This window comes from Stigmatopora nigra, chromosome 12 (genome assembly GCF_051989575.1).
Source record: "Stigmatopora nigra isolate UIUO_SnigA chromosome 12, RoL_Snig_1.1, whole genome shotgun sequence".
Taxonomy (NCBI): domain Eukaryota; kingdom Metazoa; phylum Chordata; class Actinopteri; order Syngnathiformes; family Syngnathidae; genus Stigmatopora; species Stigmatopora nigra.
The window spans coordinates 548,800-569,689 of NC_135519.1; the positions used below are offsets into that span (position 1 = coordinate 548,800).

The 20,890-nt window shown below is 41.8% G+C and overlaps 1 protein-coding gene across 5 annotated transcripts in view; it reads left to right on the plus strand.

The window, feature by feature from the left end:
• The window catches only part of pcca (propionyl-CoA carboxylase subunit alpha), an 85,596-nt gene that overhangs the window by 7,175 nt on the left and 57,531 nt on the right, over window positions 1-20,890 (plus strand). For all 5 annotated transcript variants that reach the window (XM_077728943.1, XM_077728940.1, XM_077728941.1 and 2 more), the window contains 5 exons: window positions 681-749; window positions 3,900-4,013; window positions 6,466-6,519; window positions 14,326-14,457; window positions 14,688-14,724. In XM_077728943.1, the coding sequence (XP_077585069.1) occupies window positions 681-749; window positions 3,900-4,013; window positions 6,466-6,519; window positions 14,326-14,457; window positions 14,688-14,724 (406 nt within the window). The remainder of the gene's footprint in view (window positions 1-680; window positions 750-3,899; window positions 4,014-6,465; window positions 6,520-14,325; window positions 14,458-14,687; window positions 14,725-20,890) is intronic.

Sequence of the window (20,890 nt, forward strand, 5' to 3'; positions counted from 1 at the left end):
CGTGCGTTATCCCATTGTGAAGACATTTGTGTGCATCATTTTCGGAATATTTTGAATGGAATACAAAAGCAAACAGTCCATCGATAATGAAAGTGAAGTTGGAGGCGGTGCCAATAGAGCCAACCCGGGAAAAAAAAGATTTAAATATTTGAAACAAAATTAGAATTAAGTTTAGTGTAAAGTTAGAATAATCTTATTTTTGTGTCATCATCACAATCCAATCCAGCCGATAGCAGGGCACAAGAAGATGGACAAAAATGCACACTCACACCCCTACCTAGGGGCAATTTAGACTGTCCAATAAGCCTATCATGCCTGTTTTTGCAATGTGAGAGGAAACCTGAATACCCGGAAGAAACCCAGGCAGGCCCGGGGAGAACATTCAAACTCCAGACAGGTGGGACGTGACCTGGATTTGAACCCAGGACCCCAGAGTTGTGAGGCCGCTACTCGCTCCACTGTGCCGCCCTTGCCTTAATTAACATCCATGATTGAAAAAAAATGATACATTTTTTTATTTTGTAAAACATAATGCAGATAATATCTGTATGTGCACTTGGACCATTATCATTTGTAATAAAAAAAATCTGAAGGAAACTTCAAGTTTGTTGAAAATTAGTCAGGGTTATAACATTCTATTTCCTGTAGTTTATGAACTAGTAATTGTGTATTCCTTTCAGGTGATCACGACATGCAAGAAGCTGGGTATTCGGACTGTTGCTGTTCATAGTGACCTTGAGTTCAATGCTGTGAGTTACATATTCTTGAGTTTCATATTATCCCATGACATTTTTGAATCATTTCCACAATAACACACTACTATGATTGGATTATTTTTTTTAATAGAAAATTAATTGTTTTTATGTTTTTTCAATTTTGTAAATGTTTTGTAAGTAACATGCAGTCATGTCTTCTTACAAAATGAATTTCTTCCAGGTTTTTTTTGTGAATTGGGTTTTCATAAAAAGAGCAGTACTTTATATATACATTTTGTAGAGTAATACCTCGACATACGAGTGCCCCGACACACAAGGAATTTCAGATACGCGTCAAATTCCAAGCAAATATTTACCTTGAGATACGAGACAAGTTTTGAGTCACGAGCATTCGAGACACCCGCGAAAGGCTACTTATGATTGTGGAGCACTCTTTCTCGCCGTATCTCCCTCTTGCAAAAATCTCTATGAACACTGGGCGGATCGTTGTATTTTTTTCTGTGCTTTTTTGCGTTAGTCAATGTGGAATTAAGGGAAACAATGCATCCAAAATAAGTCAGTTCAATGACGGGTTGTGAAAAGAAAAGGCGTACGAGGACAAACGATACCGAGCGCGAAATATCGAAAAACATTAGAGTAGTGTACACGTGACTGAACTGACTTGCCAATATAACCAAGAAAGGTCGGACAACTCCGAAGCTAGCAAGCTTGTTACAACCGGCAAAAGGGTTTGTCTGCAACTTTCAGTTCGCTAACGACGAGTGCTACCCCTTGCTCACGGACTCCGAGGAACACTGCAAACTGTATTGCTGGGACTGCTTGTTATTTGCCACCGATCGACACAGTGTTTAAAGCAACACTGGATTTGCAAATTTGACTTGTTTAACCAAAGCAGCAACGAGACACCTAAGCTCTCCTGGATTACAAGAAACGGTGCTCTCCAAAACTTTTGGGGAAACCCGGGTGGCGTTACAGTTCAGTGAGCAAGTGCGCAGGCAAACAGAGCGCCACAACGAAAAGGTAAAGAAAAATAGAAAAATCTTAAAAAGTTTAATAGACTCATTTTTGGGGGGGCAAGCAGGAACTTTCATTTAGGGGAGACCATGAAAGCGCTGAATTCCTAAACAAAAGAATTGTGGGATCTAATTCATATACATTCAATAACTTCGGATCAGAGGAAGCACACAGTCAGTCGTGGCGAGATTTACTAGACTTCAGCTGAAGAAGGGAGCCAGCGTAGCCAGCGCTGGGAGATGTCTATCCTCCAGCCTGACCGGTTCGAATCCCTATCTACCCCAACAGATAAGCTGGTTTTATTAACAAAAGCTCATGTGACATAGGTACAAACATTAGGTGGGAAAATGTGAACAAAGAAATGGGCGTGTCATGGTATATGACGCGTCCCTAACTGATAGGTGTCATGATGGAAATTTCCACTTGGCTATGCAAAATTCGATTCTAGTGACTACACTAAATAAACCAATTGATATAATAAAAAGCACAAGTATACATTCCATACTCCACAGGAATATATGTAGAACTTTTTTCTCTCATTGCTGAGCGAAACACAGATTTACATTACCACCTGTCCACTAATAGTGTTTAGTGGCACGTCGGGCAAAATACAAAACGGCCTGATCACTGCTATTGCTGAAATGATGGAGGAAGAAAGCAGAACGGACCTAAAAGAGATAGCGAGATAATCTTAACACACACACACCCATAAATCACGCTTTATAAGGATTATGGATAAAGAAAATGGAAACAAATATAACGCTAAACAAAATGTATTTTGCCATTTATGACTATAATTCAATGAATAAATAAACGGTATCTTGCATAAAATGTAAAAAGAAAAAACTTGTTCCCGTCACTGCTTGGTCGGAGAACCGCCATCTTACTGTAGGTAAACATGTTCAGACTGGACAGATTCCTGAACTCTCACCATGTTATTGACCATTTCTTTGGCCTTTTTTGATGCAATTACTAATTCTTATTGAATATTTTGTTTCCACCTCTTGTAAAATGATGTAATTTATAATTTTAACTTAATATGTTTGAATGTTTTATTTATTTTTTCCCTGAAAAAAATCCGCGAAGCTCTGAGTACGCGATAGCTGAAGCGAGAAGTAGTGGGGGAACACTGTATTGCACCCAGAGACCTGGTGAACACTACGTATAGCACTATGGTCTAATTTCATGGTTGTGCTTACGTTACTTCTTATTTGAATTTGTCTACGTGCAAACATCACCCTCCCTTTTGGACCACAGAAATAAACAATTGTACATTTGTGATTATTAAATGAAACAAAATTCTGCTTGGATTTTTTTTCTTTTTATTTATTGTTCGAAAGTGACAACTATTGCAGTAATCTGAACCATCGGAAAAAAACATTGAGATATTTCGATATTAGAAGCAATTTGACCGCCATACTTAAACTTCTGGTGAGAAAATTGTAATTTGTAATTAAAAAGCACTGGGTTCTCACCAAAATAGACTTATTTCTTATTTCCAATTGAATAATTTGATACTTTGCATTTACAAAGACAGACATATAAACTTATGATATTGACCATAATATGCTTTTGATTCATACAGTACCACGTGTGATGTTTTTTCTTAAAATTTTCCCTTCAAATTAACACACTTGTACTCCCTATTAAAACCATATACAAGGAGGTGAAAATTGAGATATAGGGGGCGGCTTGTACACGAGAAATTGTAAAATTCAACAATCCTACTGCAATTTTAGGGGTGCGGCTTATATGCGGCAGTAGCTTTTTTGGGGGGATTTCTGGAGTTTAGGGAGGTTGTCCGTAGTTTGTGCCTCATTTCTGGAGAAATTCCTGAAATTCCGGAGTGGTTGCCAGCCCTGAAACAGACTACCGCTCATTCTAACAATCACTCTTCCATTGGGTGGGAACCGAACCGATAGTGTCGGACAGAAGAACCACTGCACCATCGGGTGGCCTTTTTACGCTCATTAATTAATTTTCAACGACACTTATCCTTTTCAGAGTCACGGTATGCTGGAGCCTATACCAGCTCCCTTTGTTTAAATGGCGGTAATTTCATTTGTTAATTTCTTTATGCTATTATTTATAGTATACAAATACTCTCGCCCAAACATGATTGTATTGTAGACCGGCGTGTACTGCTCTTACTCTGTTCTGTGTATCCAGGTACATGTCAAGATGGCCGATGAAGCCGTGTGTGTTGGCCTTGCTCCCACAAGTCAGAGCTACCTCAACATGGATGCCATACTGGATGCTGTCAGAGACACTAAATCCCAAGCTGTAAGCATTTCCGTTTAAAACTGTCTATTAGGGGTTGGGGAAAAACCTGAGATTGCGATTTTTGTTATTTTTGTGTGTGATATATTGCGCTATTAGGGGTTAGGGAGGGAGAGGGACGGAGTGGAAGGGAGAGAGACAGAATGAGGAAGAGAGAGAGGAACCTACCGCACCGAATTGTCATAAAACCAACCAGCGTTTATAATATATTTGTTTCTTGAGGCGGTGCAGTTGAGCAGTCAGTCGTTGGTGTTCAAAAATATGGTTGTCTGATGATGACTACTATTTTATACATATTTCAAGATACGCAGAAATATATAGTTGTTAAATATACCTGGAAGATTTGGCATAAGACAGGTGTGGATCTCGTCAAGTTGTGGAGGTTAGTTTTTTTTTTTATTTTGAGCCTCAAATTGACAATCATGTCACTTTACAGTGAAAGCCATCTCGAAATGCATTGCCACCCGCTGGACATATTTTTAAATACAATTACTTAGTAAAATATGCTCCCGTCATTTTTATTCAATATTCTTATATATGTTCACACACACATGCTCTTGCTACATGAGAAAAAAAAACACTAGAATACTTACTAAAATACAGACTAGAGGGTTTAGAGAACAATCCCTGAAAATGCTTATTGAACACACTTCTAGTGATGTGTGCCAATATGAACAATTTTTTAATTTTAAATAATTTCCCATTATTTTAGAGAGCTCTAGCTCTCTCTAGCTCTCTCTAGCTCTCTCTAGCGCTCTCTATTTCATCATTAGCTCTCTCTATCTCATCCGTAGCTCTCTCTATCTCACCCGTAGCTCTCTATCTCACCCGTAGCTCTCTCTATCTCACCCGTAGCTCTCTATCTCACCCGTAGCTCTCTCTATCTCACCCGTAGCTCTCTCTATCTCACCCATAGATCTCTCTGTATCTCTATCCCTATAGCTCACCCCGTATCTCTCTCTATAGATCTCTCTGTATCTTTCTCCCTATAGATATCTCTATAGATCTCTCTCTCTATAGATCTCTCTGTATCTCTCCCTATAGATATCTCTGTAGATCTCTCTCTCTCTATAGATCTCTCTGTATCTCTCCCTATAGATATCTCTATAGATCTCTCTGTATCTCTCCCTATAGATATCTCTGTAGATCTCTCTCTCTCTCTCTCTCTATAGATCTCTCTCTCTATAGATCTCTCTCTTTCTCTCTCTCTCTCTCTCTAGATCTCTCTCTCTATAGATCTCTCTCTCTCTATAGATCTCTCTCTCTCTCTATAGATCTCTCTCTCTCTCTCTCTATAGATCTCTCTCTCTCTCGATAGATCTCTCTCTATAGATTTCTCTCTCTATAGATCTCTCTCTATAGATTTCTCTCTCTATAGATCTCTCTCTATAGATCTCTCTCTATAAATGGCAACCAATTCAGGGTGTCTCAGACTTACTGCCCGTAGTTGGCTGTTATCGTCTAGAGCAGGGGTGGCCAACCCGCGGCTCGCGAGCCGCATGCGGCTCTTTGCCCGGTTTCATGCGGCTCTTACGTCCATATCAAAGTTTGTATTTGTGTTTTATTTTTATTTGCGTGTGCGCTTCGCTTGAGTTCGTCCAATGCGCATGTGCTTGGGATGGAAATACCTCAAAGTTTCCCAGTAGGAGCAAGGTCATTTGAGTAAACGTTTTTAACAGAGTGGGAGAGCTCCCGTGAACCAGAAGCAACAATGAACAGCGTCGCGCACACAAAAAGTATCCCAAAGATCGAGCGTCGGCTGAAAAAGCCACACCCCCTGCGAGGCAAACCAAGGCGAGAGTGCTCACCCGGGAGCAGCCAATAGGAGAGCGAGGTGTACACCCACGTGGTGGGCGCGCTACAAAAGCCATTCATAATAAATGACAGCTCACAAGGAGCGAATGTTGCGCAAAAATAGGCTCTGATTTTATGACAGAAGTCCCACTAAGTAACATGCATAGTAAAAGAAAAACACTATTGTCAATTATTATATTTTTGTTTGTGGACTTGGTTGAACTGAGAGTTTGTCTGTGTGAGACAGTGCACACAATGTTCATTGTTGATAATGACTGGCCTGTGCTGTTAGTACTGTAGGAGTCAATTTATTTCATTACTATGCTGGTGTGTGACATTTACAATAAATCTGGCTGAGCAAAGGTGTGTGATGTGGCTCTTTGCGGTAACACAGTAAAAAATGTGGCTCTTTGCGGTAACACAGTAAAAAATGTGGCTCTTGGTCTCTGACTGGTTGGCCACCCCTGGTCTAGAGCACCCCCACGACTCTTGTCTGGATTAGTAGTACAATAAAAGAATATATGAGGAAGAAAACCATCTTTGAAAGCCGAAACATGTATTCAATACAAAAGTTGAACTATCACAAAATAGATTACATTTGACAAGAACAATTGCACATTGTTTTTAACTGGTAGAATGAATTTCTCCTTTTTTTGTCAAGGTTCACCCAGGATATGGCTTCCTCTCTGAAAACAAAGAATTTGCAAAGAGATTGGTGAGTATAAAACACTTGTTTATTAAACATTACTTTTTCACTCTCCACATACACTACAAGGAAGTCGAATCAGGCCCGCAGGATAATTTGATAGTGAAAAAATGCATGAAAGAAATAGATTTATTTTTTAATTAAATGTATTTTAAAATATCCGCTAGTCACACACTGTTTTGCGCCATCTGCTGCTTATGACGTTGTTTCGGCCCTGTTCTCTACCTGCATGCAACACCCTCATTCGCAAAAATGGGAAAAGTAGATAGAGTAGAATTTTCCCCAAAAAATGGACCACGTCCTATTTAATTACGGAAACGCACGTTGAACCTCTGCTTGGTGTGTTTGCGACAAGTTTCAGTATGTGAGGAATATAATATTCGGAGCCACTACGAGACTCACCACATTGCAAAATGACATCTTACAAGGGCAATTTAGAACAGATAAGGTCAACAAATTGTTGACGGCTCTGCGGAAACGGAAGTCAACTTTCACCCGGAGAACAGAAATTGGTGAAGCTGCGTTAAAAGCCAGCTACCTAATTGCTAATGAAATCGCATTAGTTTCCAAGCCGTATATCGACAGTGAATTTGTTTAAAAATGCGTGATGAAGGCGGCTGAAATCGTATATCCCTGGAAGTGTAAAGCAGAGAGTAAAGCAGAGAGCATTTCAGAACTATCGGCAGATTAATAGTGCAATTTGAAGTCATGTCATTGCATTTTCTGTTGCAATTGATGACAGGATCTGGCTCAACTGGCCATATTTATTTGTGGAGTTGATGAGACATTGACGGTTACTGAAGAGTTTATTGAGTTGGTGCCAATGATGGACACCCCAAGAGCCGAGGAAAATTTCGGGTCTTTTGTTGCTGCACTAGACAGAGTTGAAGTGGACTGGTCACGCACTCTCAGCAGGGCTACAGATGGCGCGTACAGCTAGAGATAATTGATTTGCAATGCGACGCAGATTTGAAGAGCAAATTTGCCTCCGTAGGTCAGGACACGCGATGTTGAAGAGGCATGTCTACCAAGACAGCCCCACAACATCCAGAGCCTTTAAAAACTCCAGGCGGATCTCATCCACCCCCGTGGCCTTGCCACCGAGGAACTTTTGAACAACCTCAGTAACTTCAAGCCCAACGATAAGAGAGTCCACCCTAGAGTCCCATGGCTCTGCTTCCTCATGGGAGGGCGTGTCGGTGGAATTGAGGAGGTCTTCAAGTATTAGATCCAAGCAGCGGCTCCTTGCTCTCCAGTTTGGTGATTTGTTTTCTCAGTCTTATTGTCATTTACGAAAATCTGCGAGGCAAACGTTTTCTTCAGTCGCCAAGATTTAATTACTCTCGGTAGGACATGCAATATATCCATTTCAACAGATTACCAACAAAACCACAATTTCCCCGAGTAGATCTCAAGGCCACCCGTGGATGGTCAGCCCACCCAGTGCTTATAAAGCCACACCCCCCCTCCCTCACCTTGCTGGAGCCAACCTTCTCTGCCTGTCCCTTACAGCCTCATACATCCCACTCCGGAGGCTAACAAGGCCACAAATAAAGATAATAAAAACATGGCCTAAGGACGCCCTTTCTCAGCTGCAGGACTGTTTTTCCTGCACCATTTGGGAACTTTGGGGACTTTTTGAACACCAGAACCTCCAAGACTACAAGGACACTGTACTTTTGCCGGAAAAGCACTCCTTATGGAGAAGCGAAGAGTGATTCTGGTCCATGGTGTTGGGTAGGGTTTTCATTTCAGCTATGGCACAAGTTATGTTACCTTCGTCACCGGTTTCATCTGGATAAAGGTGCAACAGTGTTGTCCAACTATGGCACACACCTCCATCCTTGGCTGTTATCAAATCCAGGACCATCCGGTCCTGCAACTCCATTTCCTTAAGGGCTCTTAATTCATCTGCTATACCTTGTAGAGCCTTGACTGTTTGATTAATGAACAGTCCCATGCGATAATTCAATATCTCTACACCAAGCATAAATGTACCTACTCCAAGCTGGGAAAGTAGTGACAGTATGACTTTCTGGGGTGTGGACCATAATTTGTGATCATCAGGAACATCACTGCCCCAAATTGAATCATGTGGTTTGAATTGCACAAGTATTAATCTCTTATTTCCTACTGGTATTTTCACTCCCCTTAAAAGGAATACATCTTGGACATCTGCACCATTGCACAACAACCTTTCCATGCCGTGGGCAAACTCAAATACACTGTATATCACATCCAATACCCATCATCTTGAGGATCAGTGCCCATCACATCGGAGAGAATGTAATAGTTCCTGCAGGTGGCTCCCAGGGGTGCTCATGAAGCACTGAACCGGGCTTTGTTAGTGGTGTCTCGTGTGCACAGGGTAAGTACCTGACTACAGTATTTCATGGGGACTTCTCCTACCGGCCTAGAGTTGCACCAGAATGACATGTCACTAGTGAAACACATCCTTAAAATTGTGTGGGTTGGGACGTTGGTTAACATAGCTAGATTTGTCCAACCATAGTTCAGGAGCCTTGTGGATTGTCTACCTGTCAAGGGTGGTACAGTGGCATAAATCTTGGGAACTATATATCTAATTGTATCTAATTGTAGTGGTTCTTTGGATTGTTCTTCTCATTCCACTTCACTCTCCTCTGTGACAGGAGCATGACAACGTCTCGTTTTTCAACTCGAGTATATGTGGGCGGGGCATTCATCTACACCCAGGCTGCCACTGACAGTACAATCACGGTGATGAGGGTGGAAACGGCTTTTATTTTGGCTTCTGTGTGAGGGTGCAAAGACTGAGAGGTCAGGGTTAGGTGAGGGATGCTCATGGTAGGTGAGCAGACGTCAGATGAGTTTTTCACAGACAAAGGTTTTGGCACCGTCCGTCTTCCAGTCTACTCGGAGTCACCTATGTCTCGAACTACTTTGACCTGGGATTGGTGAATCCACGTCGACCTCTCAGCAATCTTAACTGCTGTGGGAATGGTTAGTTGACCCACGAATGGGCCTTCCGAACGTGGCGAAGACCATGACTTCCTTTTTATTAATCGAATCAGGATCTGGTCACTAAGCTTTACCAATGGTGATTGGTCGGTCTGGTCGGAGGTGTATGTCGATGCAACCTATTTGTTGGATATTGGTCATGAGTGTCAGGTTTAGAACCATATACATTCAATAATTCGGATCAGAGGTAGCACACGCAGAGTCGGCTTGATGAGATTTTCAAAGACATCAGCTGAGGGAGGGGTCGGGAGGTGCCAGCGCTTGGAGATGAGTCCATCTCCTTGTCTGACCAGTTCCAATCCCTACCGACCTCCAACAGAGTAGCCCCTTTTATTAACAAAGGGTCATGTGACCTAGGTACAAACTTAAGGCGGGACGAAGTGACACAGAGAAATGGGCGTGTCTTAGTAAATGACTTGCCCCTAACTCATAGGTGTTATGAAGGAAACTTACCACTAGGCTCCGCAAAATTCTATCCAAGTGACTATACAGCATAAAAGTATAAAGAATACATTCTATACTTCACAATGAGTTCCAACACTTGTTCAATAGCTTTGACGGTGGTGGCCAACTTGGTAAAGCGGTAGCTTCTTTGGACAGGGGCCATGTGATGGTTCTTTAGCCTGTGTGAAGGAAGACCTGGTCCCAGGTGTGGCTAGACTCCTCGGATCCTGGGGGCTTGTAGGTACCAATGAAAATAATTGGAGTCGGTCCCATGTATTGTCATGTGAGTAAGCTGTAGGGTGATCCACAGGACTTGGACGATGATGGGTGTCTTGGTTAATGGGTTGCAAATCTGAAGGGCCCCTTATCATTTCTGGAACCAGCTAGTGGGGCATTATCCACCAGTGGGAGTGTACCAAGGTTCCGGTAGGTCCCCCCATGTGGTGGAACACAGGGTGGTGATTCTGATGACTAACCACTTCATTTCTGTACTCGTTTACTGTGGTATTGATGTATCCGGGTGTCTCTTCCTCTGATTTTGACGGCGGTGGGGATGGCCAAAATCACACGGTGACGTCCGCCAACGTGGAGGGCACTTTTTTTATCACCTTTACGAGTACCAGGTCTCCTGGGGACTGGACCTCCTGTGTGGGAGACAAAGAATATGTTGGCAGATCATTTGCATTTATCACAGTTCTTTCTTGGAACATTTTGCATAACCACTGAGTGAGGGGATCTGTTTCTCCTTTCTCTTCTACTACCAGATCTTTTTCCCACATTGGTAAGTGGAAGGGTCTGCCGTTCACTGCCTCAAATTGTGTGCACCCCTGTGCTGTCGAAATGATTCTCATGTATGTTACTACCCGGCTTAGGCATTCTGGCCATGTTTTTCCTGTGTCTTCCATGGTTTTTCTGAGTCTGAGTTTTACTGTTCCATTGTTTCTTTCAATGTCCAGCACTTAGAGGTTGGTAGGCACAATTATATTTCAGGTTGATTCCAAGATGTTGTCCCATGGTTTATATCACGTTGTTCACGAAGTGTGCACCATTATCACTCCCCATGTCTTGGAATGATCCATTTGCATATTGCTTTTGCGACTGCTATCGCGTCAGCTTTCTTGGATGGAAATATCTCAACCCACTTGGTAAGTGTGTCAATAATCACAAGACAGTACTTATATGTGCCACTTTGGTTCAGTTTGATGAAATCCATGTTCAGAACCTCGAAGGGATATGTCCCTGTTTGCCTTGTTCCGCGCTTGGGTCGTTCATTGCCTTGAGAGTTGTGTCTACAGCAAGTGAGACAGTTCCTGCAAAAGTAGGTTTGAAGACCTCTGGCAACATGCATTGTTTGTTGTACTATAACGATCATCCCCCCTGTTGAAACATGGCTCCTTCCATGGCTCAATTTGGCAATGACTTCAAACAATCATCATGGGACGCATGGCTTGTCTTCTACTGCATAGAGGCCGTTCTTGTGTTGAGTGGCTCCTTCTGTTTCCCATTGTAGTTTCTCTTTTTCCGTGGCATGATTTTGCATGTCTCTTAGGATTTTGGCAGGGATTGGGCTGGGCCTTTCCACCGTGGAGATTGCCCGCTGGATGTTTGCAGAGTGTGCGGCTTCTTTGGCTGCTTCATCTGCTCGCTTGTTCCCCAATGAGACGGGGTCTTGTCTCGTTGTGTGTGTTTTACATTTGCAGGTAGCCAGCTTCATTGGTAGTTGTACCGCTTTGAGGAGTTCTGTGAGAAGCTATGCGTGTTTGACTGGGGATCCATTGGACATTTTCATTTCTCATTTAGCCCACTGTCCAGCATATAAATGTACTGTTGAGAAAGCAAATTTTCTGTCTGTCCACACTGTCACGTCTTGTCCTTGGAATATTTTCACAGGCCTCTGTCGGGGCCACTTTTTCTGCGGCTTGTGCAGACCAGTTGCTGGGAGTCGTCCTGTCTTGATGGTGTCTTTTTGAGTCACCACAGAATTTCCGGTGAGGTTTTTTCCATCCGGGGTTTTTGATGATGATCCATCCACATAGACAATGTGTCCGGTGGGCAGTAGGTTGTCCATTAGGTCAGGTTTGTAATTCTCTTCGGTTCTTAGTTGGCAAGTGTGTGGATTTCCATCTTCTTCGGTGGGCAACAGTGTGGCTGGGTTCAGGGTATTACATCTTTGAACGGTGAGGTGTGGTTGTGAGAGCAATGTCGCGGTGAGGGACAGGTGTCGAGCTGGAGATAGAAATGCCATTTTGGTCTGGGTTAATAACTTGTCAACTGTGTGACTGACCCGTAGGGTTAGTGAATGGAATAGTATGAATTCAGCGGAACTTTGGACAGCCATGGCCTCTGCACATATGGCTTGCACACATGGTGGGAGGGCTTGTGCCACTGCGTCCAGTCTTTTTGAATAGCAGGCGACGGGGCGTAGTTTAGCACCATGTTGTTGGACAAGGGCAGGCGTCTTGAATCCTGACTTGCAGTCAACCGTTTGAAAAAAAAGGCTTGGTGTAGTCTGACAGGCCCATGACGGATGGGTCCAGTATGGCTTGGTTAATGGTGTTGAAAGCTTCTTCAGCAGCTGAAGTCCATTCTACAGGATCTGATAGGTTGAGGTCTTTGTCACTCATGAGGTCTAATAGTGGCTGGGTGATTTGTGCGAATTGAATGATCCATCCTCGACAGTAGTTGCCTAAACCGAGGAAAGCCATGACTTGCTTCTTGGTCTTGGGTCTGGGGGCATCTCTGACGGCCTTCTTCCTGTTGTCCGTTAGCCTTCAACCTTTTTGTGACAAGATATTTCCCAGAAATGTGACTTCAATCTGGCAAAATTGAAGCTTAGATAACGAGGCCTTGTTCCCCGTCTGTTCCAGGTCTTGGAACCCTCTGATGGACTGTTGTTGGTTTTCTTCTGCTGTTGGGCTTACAATTGTCGTCCACATAGATCATCTTTTGGTGCAGAACATTGTTTCCACTTTTTTTGTGAACCTTAGTTTACTAAGCCTACAGAGCCGTGGAAATCTGGACATATACAAATAACTAATTTCATATTTGGCGGATGGTGGAGGGACATCCATAGCAAAGCGAATCAATACAAACACAATTTTTCAGGGCTGACAATTAAAATAAGTCGCAACTTTACCATTGAGAACTATTTACAAAAAAGAATATATAATAGAAGTGTAAATCTTAAATACCGCTCTTTTTAATACCGTTCAACTTCATTTTGACATATATTTTTTTTTCAAAAAAAGTAAATCAAGATGGAATATTAAACTAAGGCCAGAATAGTTGCCTGATTTTTTTCTTTTAAATTGAATTGAATCTTTTTATTGTCATTATTCAAGTATAATGAAATTTAAAGCCTCAACACGAAGAACACGTTAACAACAACAAATAAACAAAGAAATGAAAAATGAAAATCAGACATAGGCATTGTCGTCATCATTGACTTGACAAAAAGCCTAGTAGTCATCATACCCTCAGCAGCGTATGACGAAATTGTATAGTGCTTCTCCACAAGTTTGTCTTCCCAGGCCAGACACATTTATGACATTTATTTATGACATATTCATACTTGTTAGCTCTCCGCCTTGAGCGCCATTTTCCGGCGACTACAAGTTGCCTCACCGATGCCAACAAGAATAAGATGGATCACTTACCTCTCAGTCTTTATACTTACCCTCCCTCAGTCATCCTGTGGAAGGCAGATCTGCACTAAACGACCTTCCTGTTACTTCAATTCGACTTGACTTAATTTCATAGTAGGGATATGTGTAGTCGTCACGTCACGTGTTGCTGCAGGTTCAGAGACCTGATGGCTGTTGGGAAGAAGCTGTCCTTGAGCCTGTTTGTCCGTGCTTTGTAGGACCTGTAGCGTCTGCCAGATGGAAGCAACTGGAACAGGCCTTGTCCCGGGTGGTATGGGTCTCCAACAATGGACCCGGCTATTCTGAGGTATCGGGGGTTGGCAATGTCTTCTAGTGATGGCAGAGAGCAGCCGACGATCTTCTGGGCAGTGTTTATCACTCTCTGTATGGCTTTTTTGTCTGCTGCCGTGCTTCCGGTGTATCACACTGTAATGCCAGTAATGCCAATAATCACTTGCCCTTCCTTGCAATGGGATTTGAAGATGGTGGACAGGGGAGGAGGGATGTTTGTATGTGTAAAAAAAGGTGAAAGCAGTTTGTCCTAAAAATAACAGCAACTGCTGTAAATATCTAGTAAAGTCTAAGGAAAGGTTTTCCAATGATCGATACCCATGCAAACGACAAGCAGTAATTTAAAGAAGCTCAAAAATGTCGGTAATAACTTAAATTCTCTCCCCAAGTGGTCCAATTATTTTTTATTTTAATTTTCTATTATGCACTTTTTTAGGTAAAACAAGGTGTTGCATTTATTGGGCCAGACACTGATGCTATCCAAGCCATGGGAGATAAAATTGAGAGCAAAATGATTGCTAAAGCTGCGAAGGTCAACACAATCCCAGGATTTGATGGAGTAGTCAAGGTATGGAAAAACCTCTGATCAGATTAAAAATGTATTTTTAATAGTAAAGTTACCTGCTATTATTACTTTTTTGCACATAATTGTTTGAATAAATATTTAAGTCTAGTTTAGTCAAAATCCATTTTGTTATTAAATAATGCATTTTCATCTTCATTCGTTGTGACTTGTTTTTTTTTAATTTAAAATGATAATTCTCATTTGTTTTATATAATGAAAACACTTTTTTTTAGACACCAGAGGAAGCTGTAAAAATTGCACAAGACATTGGTAAGTCATCACTTGCACAAATATCACTCAATCCTGGATGTTGCATTATAGACAATTAGAGGTTTGCTATGTGATGATATTAGATCATTCAATTGATCCAATAGAGGTTGGGAACATTCATCATGCGATACATCGATCTTGATTCTTCAAACCTGCCGCAATAATGTTTAAATACAGCATCCTATGGTGGTGACTGATTGGGAACTCATCTCAACTGTCAGCCAGCGAGAGGATTGCCCCTCCGGTGCGTTGGGAAAATAAAACTGTGGTAGTCCGATCCACACAAAAATTGGCTATTTGTTTCTTTCTCATGGTTTCACAACATGCTGCCTGCTCACAAAATCAGCCCAGCACCCTGTCTTTTTCTTGCGATGGTGGGTCTATGCGCAGAAAGACCACCACACACACGCGCACACACGCATGCACACACACACCTTGTTAAAATAATAAAATCAGTTCCCTTATTGAAGTTTTAAGTACGGTTATATTATGCAAAAGCAAGGAGACAACATATTTGGCTTGTTAAAAAATAAATATAATAAACTGCAATAGGTTATAACCTGATCAAGTCAAGACAACAAGCTATAAAAGCCAAAATTCTCTATCTCAAAGGTATTTTCAGGGTCTAAGTATTTTTCAATTTTTGAACATCCTTACTAGTGGCAATTTCAGAGCAATAACCGTCAAATGTCATCTGTGGGAAAAGAGTTTCAAAAACAAATTCAAAGACCTCATCTCCTTCAATGTCATATAACTGCTTCTTTAGACTTGGTCGGGATGCAACAAACATGGGACATTCAAAGGGGGGGAAAGTTCATTTAAATGATAAGAAAATATTTGAGTCATCACTTTATTATGGCAGTGGCGTTTGTGTGTCTCAATGATCTCAGGAGCTATATCTTGTCTGGGGCTCTGTGCCCCTGGTAGGATCACCCATGGTAAACTGGTCGGAGGTGAGGGACCACACAAAGAATGACTAAGAACACCTCCTATGATGAACATTATTGAACAGCATTTTCCCTCGCCCAGAGGCGGGACATCGGGGCCCCTTTCTGGAGCCAGGCCTGTAGTTGAGCCATGATGGCGAGCATCCGGTGCTCTGGCCTTCACCAATAGGGCCCGGTGCCACAGCGTGAAGAGGCTATGTTGGTTCTCATTCCCTTGGGCTCACCACCTGTGGGAAGGGCCAATGAGGTCTGGTGCGACAACAATTGGGCAGAGGCCAAAGTCGAGATTCTTGGTACTCTAATACCTAGACATACGAGCAATTTGAGATGAGTGAAATTTCGGGCAAATATTTATCTTGACATACAAGACAAATTTTATTATACGAGCATACAGCGGATGTGAGAGGCTGCTCATAAAAACATCATGGGCACTGTCTTTCTGGTCGCAACTTCCTCGTGTAATGTCTCTCTGGTCACAACTCCCTTGTGCAACGTCTCAACGAGCACTGGGCAAAGTGCTTTATTTTTTTAGTCAGTGCGAATGGCGGAGCTTGTTCGCTAATAAGAGAGGATTACTACTTCCCGGGCAAGTTGGCAATTTTGGGAATTTTATCGATGGGTTGCATCTGAGAAGTCAAGTTGGAGGCCTGACAAATAGAGCCAACCTGGGAGAAGAAAGGTATAAAAACAATTAAAACAAAATTAGAATTAAGTTTCGTGTAAGGTTAGATTAAACTTATTTTTTAGTGTCTGTATCGTAATCCAAGTTCATTTAAATTTGTTTATGTTATGTTACAAGCGCGTTGCCGTGCAAAAAACCCTAACCCTAACCCACGCCTCCACCCTCATGTTCGCTATCAATGGGCTGTTTGCTGTTTTACTACGTATTCCCTTCCAAATACTCCGAAAAGGATGTACGCAAATGTCCTTACAATAGGATAACGCACGACCACTTGCCAACGAGAAGTAGTCTTGTAGTATTAGCGATCGCTCCGCTGCTCATAAGAACATCAGTGGTACTGGCTCGCAACTCCCCTTTGTAATATCTCTAGTCGCAACCGCTTTGAACGGCACTTATGAGAGTTAGTTGCGATCAGAAATATTACAAAGAGGGAATTGCGAGCCAGTGCCGCTGATGTTCTTATGAGCAGTGAGCGATAAGTAAAATAATACTCCTCGTATTTGTTAATAATAACAGGAAATGCAACAGATGAGCTTACCCACGTATTGATTTTGGGTAATGATTTTTTTCTGAGCGTTGTGTACACGAGTATACTTCATTACCCAAAAAGCCCTCTTTTTGCCCGCGCATTTGCGTTGTGCGTTTCTTGATCAAAACTTGTTTGAATAAATTGTTCGGTGCTCATAGATATTGTTATACACGAAAGAGATGCGGCAAAAAAGACGCTACAATGATAAACAGTCCATGTCATGGCCATCTGGCTTGGTCGTATCTGGAAATTTTAATTGTATTGCGAGCGAATTATTTGATCGAAATTTCCGTCGTAAGACGATCATGTTGTATGACAAGCTGTTGTATCACAAAATACGACTGTATTTTGAAGGGAATACAAAAGCAAACCCTCGATAGGTTGCATGTGAAAGTCAGGGTGCAGGGTGGGGCAAATAGAGCCAACCCGGGAGAAGAAAGGTATAAAAATGTAAAACAAAATTACAAAATTAATATATAATATTGATCCATATATAATATTGATCCATATATAATATTGATCCATATGTAATATTGGTCCATATATAATATTGATCCATATATAAGGCACACCGGATTATAAGGCGCATAGTCAGCTTTTGGGGAAAAAATAGATTTTAGGTGCGCCTTACAGTCGTGAAAATACGGTAATTTGTTTTCAGTTCATTTCCATGGGAAACGTTCGTTTGAGTTATGATAAAATCGACATACAAGCTCTTTCCCGGATTGCATTAAGCTCGTATCTTGAGGTAGCACTGTATGCGAACATCAAAAGTGGCCTTTAAGGCCTTGTTCACTGATTCTGCAACATCCATATCCTGCCAGCCACCAAGTGCCTGTTTTTTAATTTATTTGTATTTTTTTTAATTTGTCAGCCCTCAGGACCTGAGAGATGGCATTGTGTTGCTTTAGGTGTGCCTGAGCAGCTTCAACCTTTCCCTTTTCTTTTTCCATTAGAAGAAGCCTGACACGACTTTTGTACAAAGCATTAAGGCTGGCTCCACCCTCTTATCCTTCCTTACGGTGTCTCAGGAAAAAATATTAAAGGAAAAAAAGATGTAGCGTAAACATATTTCTCAGCAAAGAAAAATGTGACAAAAATATCTAACTAAAACAAAATATTTTCAAATATTAAAAAAAAAACGTCAGGTTCGCCATTAGACAGTCCCAAATTCATGTAGGAATAAAGAGGAAAAGACAGTCTTAGGATTTTAAGAGAACAATCATCGAGACAGCTTCCCAACTCTGATTCTGACTTTAAATGTATTTTCTGCTGTTTTATTAAATTTGAGGGACCTGATTACAATGTAGATCTCTACTCTAAGGAGAGGGGTGGAAACACAAGTGAGACGTCGGAGTGTTCATGTTCGTTGATATAGCTGAAGTCAAAACAGACAAATGTCAGGAAAACTTGTGGACTGTCTGTGGTGGGTGCAGGTGCAGTTCTCAGACCAGATTCACAGCTATGCAGGGCATTCTGGCTCCTCTTTGTTTTGTCTAACCAAGGTTTTCAGGAGCAAAGCTTTTACTTCGTTGCAAGCATGATTCTAATAATGATGAGAAAGTAAATTCAACAGTAAAGCAAAGCGTATTTTTCATTAGAAGCAAATGTATTATAAAATGAAATAAAATCTTTCCCCTGTTATATATTTGCACATAATCTAATATACCTAATGACACTTCCTTGCAGTTACCGGAAAACCTCTATTTCAACGGCATGCTGTTCTATTTTTCAAATTTTCTTCCGTAGTGCCGTTCAATTATAGGGTGCCGCTCTATTTTTCGACTAGCTGGTCAGAATTTTGAGAAGAATAAATTTTATGGATGAAAAGAGAAACCAGGTTATGTATACATGTTTTTAACAAAAGGCACAGATACAAGGTGATTACTGGTTAGTAATTACAAATTCAATGGAAAATCAAGTGACACTGTTTTAGCTGTCCTCGTCATTCACATCACCTTCCACATCAGCATCGAGTGTCTGAGTGAATTAACGTTACCCTAGCACAACCATAGAAGCGCATCCTTTCAAACGAAGCTCCTTTTCTATTGACACAAGAACTGCAAATACATCTGCAAGAGAGACAATAAACAACTCAGAACTCCCAGTAGTAAGCGGAAGACCGTGGATTTTTATGAATTTGAAAAGATAAAAAATAAACCGCCTTGTGGTGTAGAGGTTTACTTGCCTGACTTCGTTGTGAGCAAACGCGGGCTCGATTCCCGCAGGCAGTGGTATGATTGGGAGTGTGGTTGGTCCTTTGTGTCTCCATGGGCCCTATGACTGACTGGCGACCAGTCTAGGGTGTCATCTGCTGGGTTAGGCTCCAGCAACCCTTTCGAGGATGGGCAGTATGGAAGATCAATGAATGATATTGTTTTTTTCAATTATCCAAGATGTAGTGAAGCAGCAATACCTGAAGCGCAAAGTAGCGAGGTGTCACTATCACCTATTGTGATTATTTTTATTTGCGAGGAGAAGGACCGTCAAGACAACTTCTCAACTCCGTTCTGTTGATTTATTAAATTCGAGGGCCCTGATTACAATGTACGTCTCAACTCTTAGGGGAGGGGTGGAAACAAGTGAGATGTCTGATCGTGCGTGTGCGATGATTATGTCTGTATTGAAAAAAGACGAAAGTCAGGAAGCCTTATGCAGCTTCTGTGGTGGATCCCATACCAGATTCCTAGTAATGCAAGGCCCTCTGGGTACTGGTTTTGTCTAACCAAGGATTTCAGGAGCAAGGATTTTACTTTGTTTCAAGCATGTTTCTTATGATGAGCAAAGTAAGTTTAAAAGTAAAGCAAATCTTATTCTTTGTTGCAAGCAAATGTATAATAATATGAAATATAATCCTGACATGAACCTATAGATGTTTAAATCAGTTTATTTCATCTTTAAAAAAAGTCACGAAAATGCATCCTTGAAATAAGTAGATTAACATTATTTTTTTATTCGACTTGAATACCTACTAATAGCACTGTGTAGTCTATGTACACAGCACTACAGCCGTGTCCATTTCTCGAGTGAAGTGGCCTCTATTATTATGTTTTCCCCCAGTCAGTTATGTATACTTTGGTCAGCCCCCCGGAAACCAGTGCTTCTGTCATTTCAGATGCAACAATCGTGCTGGTATGGTCTTCAAAAAAGTTAGCCTGTAGTAGTGAACAATGAGACTGTGGGCTATTGCTGCTCCAACTTCTCACTGTACATCAGGAAAATCGCAGTCACTGTAAAGCAGCGGTGGACTGTCAGGCGTTTAATTTCATTACTAGTGAATTTTAATTTTTTCCCCCCTCCAACAACATCAATTGTTTCTTAAAAAAATGAGTTAAAACGTGATGTAGGAATTTGGTATAACATGAACACCTTCGATATAAACCACCATTTTTTTCCAACTGGCCAAACGGCGAACTGAGTGAATTGAGCACATAGACGACAACGGCTCAGCTGGTTAGTAGTCTTTTCTATTAGTTTGATCCAAACATTTTACTCAAGAGTGGATCCAAGGGACAAAGTAGATGAATTGGATTGTTTTGTGCTGACCTGCTGTAAGATACACGTGTCGGTACTCGGATGATTCGCCGATGGACAGTTCGCCGAATGGATAGTTTGTTGAATGGACAGTTCGCCGAATGGACATTTCACCAAATGGACAGTTCGCCGAGTGGACAGTTCGCCAAATGGACAGTTCGCCGAATGGACAGTTCGCCGAAGGGACAGTTCGCCGAATGGACAGTTCGCCGAATGGACAGTTCGCCGAATGGACAGTTCGCCGAATGGACAGTTCGCCGAATGGACAGTTCGCCGAATGGACAGTTCGCCGAATGGACAGTTCGCCGAATGGACAGTTCGCCGAATGGACAGTTCGCCGAATGGACAGTTCGCCGAATGGACAGTTCGCCGAATGGACAGTTCGCCGAACGGACAGTTCGCCGAACGGACAGTTCGCCGAACGGACAGTTCGCCGAACGGACAGTTCGTCAAATGGACGTTTCGCCGAAAAAA